The 10,468-nt window shown below is 44.5% G+C and overlaps 1 protein-coding gene across 1 annotated transcript in view; it reads left to right on the top strand.

Moving 5' to 3' along the window:
- Positions 1 to 10,099, top strand: part of tshz3b (teashirt zinc finger homeobox 3b) — a 40,619-nt gene extending 30,520 nt beyond the window's left edge. Inside the window, exon 3 of the mRNA XM_080050530.1 lies at positions 5,672 to 10,099. Within this exon, the coding sequence (XP_079906656.1) occupies positions 5,672 to 9,291 (3,620 nt within the window). The 3' untranslated portion in view covers positions 9,292 to 10,099. The remainder of the gene's footprint in view (positions 1 to 5,671) is intronic.
- The last annotated feature ends 369 nt before the right edge of the window (positions 10,100 to 10,468 follow it).

Raw genomic sequence — 10,468 nt, 5'->3', positions numbered from 1 at the left:
TAATTCCATGGCTGCCAAAGAATAAAGCAGGCATCTAATCAGACATTTAACTCTTAGAAAACTGTAATGTACATTTTAAATGCCTTGAGTAATAATACAAATATTTGTAAGTTAAAGACACACCATATAAGCAGCTATAAAGTAGAGTAAATGTAATGTCATTCTAGTTTTTCTACAGGACTGCCTTATATGGTCATTTGTATATCACTCATTACACAGTATGGCGAAGTAATTAGTGTGTGATATCCCGACGGTAACTATAAATATGTTATGAGCCCATAGTACAAGTCATATGTATCTGCTTGAAAGAACAGCTCCATTCGTCAGGGCGTCTGGGGTCGATTGAACACCTCCCGGGATCGATGGCACGCCTTGCCAATCCTACTGCAGACAGCCATGCCCCTTTAACCATCCTCGCTGCACACACACACACACACACACACACACACACACACACACACACACACACACACACACACACACATACACACACACACACTCCTACAAATCTGACTGTGTGTATGTCAGATCACAATAATTAAGCATTATCGATCCCAGATTCAATTAACTTCATTAACATGGCTTGCACTGGTGATTGGGGAGGAATGAGAAGGAGGAGGAGGGGGGGGGGGGGCGAGAGTGCAGATTATAGGATCTCATCTAATTGTAAATGGTGGGGCGTTTGGAGGAGGTCTGTAACACACACACACACACACACACACACACACACACACACACACACACACACACACGTAGAGTATTTTAACATTGTTGGAGCCATTTAGAGTTTTATTTTTTTTATAATATGTTAAATGTAAATATATTTTGAGTTACAGTAGTTGAAATTATGAATTATGAAATGAAGGTAGTACATACACACCATGAGGTACATAAGAGGAAATCCGGATGGGTGGTGTGTGTGTGTGTGTGTGGGGGGGGGGGTGCTTTCATCTCAGGCATACAGTACAAACAAGACTCTAGCCTTGTCTCAACAAAAATGTTGCCCTACACCAGAGTGATGTGGACAGCCTGTCTCTCTCTGTCTCACACTAGCACACGTACACACACACAGACACACGTACACACACACACACGCACGCTGAAACTGCACGGTCCGAGAAGAAGTGTAAACAGACAGCCGCTTACGTGCCTGTGTGTCTGATAGGGCTGTTAAGTGGTTATATAAGCATGATAAACTGTTTCCTAACATCATAACATCTGCAGAGAGCATGAGCATTTCCTCACATTGCACACAGCAGTATCAAGATAGACATGGATACAGAGACACACTGTTCATTTCAGAACCACGGCTTGGTAATCTGAACACTTATTTGGATTTCTACTGTAAATCGAAATATTGAAATGAGTTGGAGTATTGAAATGGTTTGCTATAAAAGCAGGGATTCTTGGTTGAATGTCAAGGATCTTTTCCAGGCCCCTCTTAGCTCTCAGAGTGTTATGAGCTCGCTTGCATTAGTTTTTTCTTAAGCAGCAATCTCTCCCGACCTGTTCTTCGAAAAAAAAAAAAAAAAAAAAGATCAAAGCAACTCTTCCGCCCTGCTGTCTGTCTCTCTTTACTAATTAAAAGAGCACCTGCATACCTGGTGTGTTTGGCCCTGGCTTCTTCACCTCCAGTGGATTCTGGCGTGGCTGTGTTTTCTCCATATTTATCTCATAGTGTTGTCTACCTCGCAGATGGGACCACAACCAGTGGCCTTAGGACTAGTGCATGTCTGTGTGTGTGTGTGTGTGTGTGTGTGTGTGTGTGTGTGTGTGTGTGTGTGTGTGTGTGTGTGTGTGTGTGTATGTGTGTGTGTGTGTGTGTGTGTGTGTGTGTGTGTGTGTGTGTGTGTGTGTGTGTGTGTGTGTGTGTCTGTGTGTTTTGCCCCAGTCTTGACTTCCTTCCAAGCCCGGCCTCCCATCCTCATTGTCTCCCTATAGTCCCTTCGCCTTCTAGCACATTTATTAGCTAAGCCTTTTTTTCCTCTTTGGTCTCTACACTTTAAATTGTATTTTTGTTCTACTGCAATAGCTACCACAATAAATACAATTCAATTATTAATAAGGTAAAGAGTGACCCCTTTCCCTATGTTGCACTTGTCTCAAACGCATACAGTGACACCATGTTGTGGGGAAATACCAGTTTGTATGAGGGCAACAACTGAATAAGTATGCCGGTAAAGTGTGCACAATTTCAGAAGGAAGGAAGTCAAGATCAAAATGATAATTTTTTTTACAAATTATGGTGAGGCCTATATTTATTTCTATATAATATGTGTAAGTAATTTTTTTTATTTTATTTTTTTTTTTAACCTTTATTTATACAGGTAAATCCCATTGAGTCCGAAGACTCTTTTGCAAGGGACACCTGTTCCCATTCCCACGTTACCATTCACACACACATTCATACACCGATAGCAGGCTAACTATCGACATTCACACGAGGCAAGGTGGGTGAAGTGTCTTGCCCAAGGACACAACAACTATGACACAGGTGGCAGGGCGGGGATCGAACCTCCAACCCTTTGATCATCGGCCGACCCGCTCTACCAACTGAGCCACAGTCACCCAAAATGGATATTGAGGCTTTTGAAGCTGCAATCATCTGAGTATTTTCTGATGATGTTCTAAAATGCAAGCAGCTGTATTTGATGCAAGCTATTATATTAGTCAAATGGTGGTGGTTGTGGCTCAGCACGTATAGAGCAGATTGTCCCAAAATCACATGGTTAGCTTTTTGACTCCTTGTTCTTACCGTCCACATTTCAGAATGTCCTTGGGTGAAACACTGTAGCCCAACAAGGTCCTCCTGATAGACAGGTGTCCACCTTACGTAGAAGCTCCGTCATTTGTGCTAATGAAACGATTATATAGAACAGTAAGGTAGAAAGGTGTCATATATAAGTGCAGTTCGCTCGCCTTTTTCTTTGTTTCTCATATTTCAACATCCCCTTACATAGCTCAAGTCCATACAATCAGTTGTGTGCTCACCCACTAGCCTACACTCTGACGCTTCATACAGCACACATACCAGGCCTGTTGGCAAAAACACAATTTTCTCCCTGATCCTATACACACACATCACATAATTGCAGGTATACAGACGGGCACACACATCACATAATTGCAGGTATACAGACGGGCACGCACGCACACACACACACACACACACACACACACACACACACACACACACACACACACACACACACACACACACACATGCACCTTGTTCTTATCACACAAAGCCATCTAATTTGAAGTGGTGTGTACGTTGTGTTTTTTAAAGGGAGATTTTCACATTGATGTTTGGCCTTGATGAGCGCGCCCGGGCTGCTGTGTTGGGCTGTTCTCTCAGCCAGAGCATTGTTCTCTTAAACAGCTGTCGTTTTGGCTGATTCAGAACAGATGGCACGTACATGTGGGTTTGCTCGGCTGCACATATGTGCGGGGCGGGTGGATGTGTCTCCGAGACGGAGTGGGGGAGAGAGAGAGAGAGAGATGAGAGATGAGAGATGTAGGTATGTGTTTGTGTGTGTGTGTGTGTGTGTGTGTGTGTGTGTGTGTGTGTGTGTGTGTGTGTGTGTGTGTGTTTGATGTTTAAACGTGCAGCTGAAATAGATCATCAAGGTTTTTAAAATAGGTGTTCTTCAATAAGAAAAAAGAAAGGCAAGCAACAGTAACTCGTGCACTTTAGATACGAGTCATGTGGCCCGGCAGTTTAGGAATTGCACGTAAGAGCATCCAATGTAAGATATGGTGTTTGAAGTGTTTCAAATGGACCCTTTTTGTTGTAGGCTGAACACTGGAACAGACTGCATGTTCAACAGAAAAGCTCCTGAGATCGCCTGAAGGCAAAGAGTTGCTAGACAGCCGTTACAGTACGGGGTGTGTGTGCGTGTGCGTGTGTGTGTGTGTGTGTGTGTGTGTGTGTGTGTGTGTGTGTGTGTGTGTGTGTGTGTGTGTGTGTGTGTGTGTGTGTGTTTGTAATGGGCTCTGGGATATCTGTGTCTCTGTGCATATGTTTGTCCCACGGTGATGTTGTATCATCGCCGATGGCAACCATTGGCCTGACAATGACAGAGGCTCCTCTCTCTGCGTTGCTGCGGATGCACACACACACACACACACACACACACACACACACACACACACACACACACACACACACACACACACACACACACACACACACACACACACACACACACACACACACACACACACATGCAACATACTTGCAATGCTCAGTTTGAGTTGGGAGCATTACTTGTGGAAGCCCATGTATTTGTGTAGTGTATTGTTTTTTTCTTTCTTTCTTTCTGGAATGTGCACTGCCATCATAGTGGTGTCACAATATTTTCATTTATTTAACCTGTGTGGGTATTTGGAAATGGTAGATTGTGATTAAATATGTGCCACACCCATCTCGCTGACCGGCTCACTCTGTGTTTACATACCAGCTTAGATGAGTGATGGGCTGTAACAGAAAAGGAATGCTAGGCACAAGGCCACAGACGTTCACACACGCTCATCTTCTTTTGCTCGTGTAGTTGCTAAAAAACCAGAGGTTTGTGTATGCGCCTGTGTGCCCCGATTGTTATTCACAAATCCAGCCTTAATCAAAAAGGTGTGAGCATGCAGCATTTCTCATCTGAGCGTTTCTCATCCTTTTAATAGACATATTAACAAAGGAAAACATTCATGGATGTACAAAGGGGCAACACTGTAATTTGTCTTGATACATATTTTGTCTGTATGATTTCCATTGTATTAAACTTAAACTAGAGGGATTTGAATATAAATTGAAAGCCTCCAGCCCACTCCCTCAAGCTAAACTGTAAATAATAACTCTAAACTTTTTCTAATCTTTGGTAATTGAAGCAAATGGGTTTTGCGGGGGGGGGGGGGAGATTTGTTGCAGGCAAACGTACATACATTCATTTTTATTTACGAGGAGGCGATGGCTGAGCGGTGTAATGAGTGAAAATGCATGCTTAATTTAAATGGCGAGTGTGTCTGTTAGGGAATGCATTAGAGTCTGCAGAAGAAGCGTAAGACATATTAATTGACAGACAGGAACCGCTGTCTCCGAGGTTGATACAAGTAATTTATTACTTCAGAAACGAATGCCACCGCCAGAATGTGCTTCATTAATTTCAAATTTAGTTTTAATTTCAAGCTGTTGCCCCTTGAGAAGAATAAGGTGGCAAGTTCTGTTTGAAGAGACATTTTTTTCTTCTCCTCTCCCTCCCTCCATCTTTATATTTCCATCCTCCATATCTCTCTATCTCTCTATCTCTCTCCCTCCATCTCTTTCTCTCTCTCTCTCTCTGGCTGTCTCTGATTTTCTGCGGAATGAAACAAAGACCAGGGGGTGGAGAGCGAATATGAGGGGGTAGTGATTTGATTCCAATTTGAAAACAACGTCAATGTAAAAGGGTGAAGTTAGAAAGCAGACTTACTGTTATAGTTTATGATTGGAAATACTTTGTCTTTGAATGTCATTAGATCATTACTCTATTTCCCGTGGAGAAAGTCTGAATGTCCACAATTTAGCATTTATATATGTTCCCTGCTCGCTGAAGAACAGGAATACTGATACCTCCATCACTGGCTTTTAGTGCGGTACTTACGAATACATCTTTGTTTCTTCTCTTTGTCTCAGCAGCATATGTACCAGAAGATGAGAAGGAAGCCGCTCTGTTGGATGAGGACCTGGATGGAGAAGACTCAGCTCAAGAAGGAGAGGAGCCTGCTGCCAAGTTTCTATGTCAGGATAAGGACTTCCTACTCAAAGACAGGCCAGGATCCACTGGCTTCCATGACTCTCCCAATGCTGCTGACTTTTCTGGTCAGGAGCTGGACAGTGAATCTCACCTAAGCGAATCGAGTGACAGATTGTCCGATTTTGAGAGCTCCTCGCTTAAAATTGAGGATGATGTCCTCCTCTCTAAAGACCTCTCGAATGCCCTGTCATTGTCTTCCTCCTCTGCCATGATGGCTGTTGCCAATGCCACGGCCTCAATAAGTGCAGACGAGGCCATATTAGCCACAACGGGGTCGGTTGCTGACAGCCTGGAAAAGATGAAGGCAATCTACACATCTTTCTTGACCAACTCCTATTGGTCCACACTGAATCTGAACCTGAGCCAGCCCCCTCCAGAGAAACCCCCTCGCACTCACAGTAGCAGCAGCAGTAGTAGCAGCAGCAGCAGCTGTGGCAGCGGAGGCTATGACTGGCACCAGACAGCAATGGCTAAAACCCTACAGCAGGCCCCCCAGAACCACCAACACAGAATGGGCATGGTCCAACATCCTACAGTGGCTATATCAACAGGGTCTGTAGAACCCAATCTCTTTAGTACCGTCCAGCTGTACCGGCAGAGCTCCAAGCTGTATGGCTCTATATTCACCGGTGCCAGCAAGTTCCGCTGTAAGGACTGCAGTGCAGCTTATGACACACTGGTGGGGCTCACAGTGCACATGAACGAGACAGGCCACTATCGCGATGACAACCACGAAACAGGTGGTACGGGCGCTAAACGGTGGTCAAAACCCAGAAAGCGTTCCTTGCTAGAGATGGAGGGGAAGGAGGATGCACAGAAGGTTCTGAAGTGCATGTACTGTGGCCACTCCTTTGAATCCCTTCAAGATCTGAGTGTTCACATGATCAAGACGAAACACTACCAGAAAGTGCCTCTGAAAGAGCCTGTGACACCAATGGCTGCTAAGATTATCTCCTCTGCTCGAAAGAGAGCTCCTATTGAGTTAGATATCCCTAGCTCACCGGACTCTAATGGACACAACACACCTAAACCCACCTCCCTCAACGACTCTAATGACATTCTCCAGAAAGTCACCAACCCTTACATCACACCCAACAACCGCTATGGACACCAGAATGGTGCCAGCTATGCCTGGCAGTTTGAATCGAGGAAGTCACAGATTCTCAAATGCATGGAATGTGGCAGCTCTCATGACACACTGCAAGAGTTAACCGCTCACATGATGGTGACTGGACACTTTATTAAAGTCACCAACTCTGCTATTAAGAAAGGCAAAACCATTTTAGAGTCACCCTGCCCAGCCCCTATACTGAATTTAACAGCTGAAGAAAAGTTCCAGTCAGTTCCTCTGGCAGCCACAACCTTTTCGCCTCCACCTGCCCCAGTGCCCCCTCCAACCTGCATCTCCCCCACTGCCATGACTGTGGAGATTAAAAAGGAGGAGAAGGAGGAGGAATGCACTAAAGAGTTCTTCATCAACAATGGTAACATTCTCAACAAGGAGAAGAAGACAGGTGTTGAGGAGGAGGAAGAGGAAAAGTTCAATATTTCTTCAAAATACTCTTATCTGACTGAGCAGGATCTGGATGATGGTCCGAAAGGGGGTCTTGACATCCTGAAATCCTTGGAAAACACAGTGACCTCAGCCATAAACAAAGCCCAGAATGGAGCTCCAAGTTGGGGTGGCTATCCCAGTATCCATGCTGCCTACCAGCTCCCAAACATAATGAAGCTCTCTCTAGGCAACTCTGGAAAGAGCTCTCCCCTTAAATACATCTTCCCTGGAGGGGAGATCCTCTCTCCAACTGGTAAGGTTCGCCAGAACTCCCCGCTGTCCAAAAACAACTTCCATGCTATGGAGGAACTGGTCAAGAAAGTGACAGAGAAAGTGGCCAAAGTAGAGGAGAAAATGAGAGAGCCCAGCAGTGTCGTCAGGGGATCTCCTCTGAGACGTACTACCCCCTCACCCTGCAACAGCGAGGCAGGGGACTCCGCTCGAGGAGATTCCCCTCAAGAAAATAGAGCAGGAGGATGTAAAACTCCTGAGTGTTCAAGTGGAGTGGAAAAAGCAGTAGGTGATGGAAGTGGAGCCACTCATAGGGATTCAAATGGAAATATTTCCATAAAGGAGTCTGTGGAGAATGGTGTGGAGCCCAGTGCCATGACATCCCCCTTGAGTGCCTCCCTGTGTGGCAGTACAGCTATCATCACAGACCATCCACCACCAGAGCAGCCATTCGTCAACCCTCTCAGCGCGCTGCAGTCAGTAATGAACGTCCACCTCGGCAAGGCCGCTAAGCCTGCCCTGCCATCCCTCGACCCTATGAGCATGCTGTTCAAGATGAGCAACAGCCTGGCAGAGAAAGCAGCAGTGGCTGCTTCCACCCCACTAGCACAGACCAAAAAGCCCAGCAATGACCACTTAGATCGCTACTTTTACCAGTCACATCTAAGCAATGACCAACCTATTGATCTCACCAAAGGCAAACATGCTGACAAAAATGGCAGTAGTGGATCAGTGGGTTCAGCAGCTCTCTCTTCTACCACCTCCACTCCATCTTCAATATCTCCCTCTACCACTGTTACGATGACCAAAGCCTCAGCTGCAGTAGCCTCCTTTATGTCCACCTCCCCTTTGAGAGAAAATGCACTGTCAGATATCTCTGACATGTTGAGAAACCTGACAGAGAGTCAGGCTGTATCCAAGTCCTCCACCCCTACCAGCCTATCTGAGCGTTCCGACATTGAAGGTGTGACACAGGAGGAGACAGAAGATATTTCACCAGCCCAGAAACGTAAAGGCCGCCAGTCCAACTGGAACCCTCAACACCTTCTCATTCTACAAGCCCAGTTTACTGCCAGTCTGAGACAAACAAGTGATGGCAAGTTCATGATGTCGGACCTGAGCCCACAGGAGAGAATGCACATCTCCCGATTCACTGGCCTATCAATGACTACAATATCCCATTGGTTGGCTAATGTCAAGTACCAGCTGAGGAGAACCGGTGGCACCAAGTTTTTGAAAAACTTGGATTCAGGTCACCCAGTGTTCTTCTGCAGCGACTGCGCCTCCCAGATCCGCTCGCCATCCACCTACGTCAGCCACTTGGAATCCCACTTGGGCTTCCGTCTGCGAGATCTAGCCAAGCTGTCTGGGGAGCAGTTGCTCAGCCAGATATCACATCAACATCATCAACGCCACGCCAAAGGACTATCTGAAAAACTGCTTTCTAATCTCCACCCATCCAGCCACCCTTTAGCCTCCTCCCTACCCTCTTCCTTACCCATCTCCCTTCCCTCATCCATTACAACCTCTCTGCCCTCAACTGAATCCCCAACCCTCTCCCATGATAATGATGAAGAGAGTGTGGCCACGTACCAATGCAAACTCTGCAACCGGACTTTTGCAAGCAAGCATGCGGTCAAGCTTCACCTGAGCAAGACTCATGGGAAGTCCCCTGAGGATCATCTCATGTATGTGAATGAGTTGGAGAAACAGTAGCACTGGCTGGGGATAATGCTGCATTCTTTTGTAATGGCTCACTCTTTCTTGCTCTTTCTTGTCACTCCTCAGCATTTCACAGACATTTCTTTCCGATAAGGAAATGATTATTAACGTGATGGAACAGCACAAAGATGCCATACAACTACTGCTTTAAGTTTTGGCACATGGTTTAAAATGTTGTGTTGTAGCAGTCGTTTTTCTTTTGACACTCAATTTTTGTGATCCTCTTTGACAAGAATATTGACTTTTTTTCAAAATGTGCTAATGGGGACTTTTCTCGTGGAGAAGACACGTACAGTATATGAAGGTTTAAAAAAAAAATTCTAAGATGAAGTGGTGTGTATTTTGAAACTTGTGTAAATGGAATTATGGTCATTTATATTTTGGCATCACTTTGCTGTGATAAGCTGCATGCATAAATGAAACAGTTTAGTTAAACATTATATAACTAAATCTGGTGCACTTTCTTTTTTTTTTTCACTCTACCGCTCCTTAAATTTTTTTCAGCATTTTAAAATTTAACCCTCTGAGTACGTCAAAGCACTTCTACATCTAAGATCCAACATTAATGACTCAAGATTTAAGATTGGAAATGATTGAATTATTGAAACTATTGTGAGAATTAGGTTGACAATGTGTGCATTGTGTCTGCAATGTTTGTTTCCCAGATATACAGTAGTGTGTCTCTAATCCTAGACATGGAAGCATTCCTTAAAGAGATTTCTCTATTCATGTTAAGGTTTCCATTTTGAGCTTAATATTTGTCTGGAAGATGCTTGCAGGACCTGACACAAGCATTGTAGCTATTGTGGTGTAAAGAAAAAAAAGGGGGGGGGGGGGGAAACGTCTATTACTTTGGTCGATCAGGGACCTACATTAATTCAGGACTGTGTAAAATATGTACATAAATACATTAACTAATTCCTGTCTAAATTATGCATCATTTCTATATTTTTAATTTAAAAGGATTATGACTATCTGCTGGTGCACAGTATATGAAGACATGAATAAAATTGTTTTGCACAATAGTTTTATAAATGTGTTATTTAATCAAAGGATACGCAAAAAGATAGGTAGCAAAAGGATGACAACAGGGGGATCTTTTTATTCCCAACTTGTGCTCAAAGGGTTAAAGACTCTTTTTACCAGACACTACTCTAATGTGCAGCTGTAT

This window comes from Ammodytes marinus, assembly GCF_949987685.1.
Source record: "Ammodytes marinus genome assembly, chromosome: 1".
Lineage (NCBI taxonomy): Eukaryota > Metazoa > Chordata > Actinopteri > Uranoscopiformes > Ammodytidae > Ammodytes > Ammodytes marinus.
This window is presented reverse-complemented; position numbering and strand designations above follow the sequence as displayed.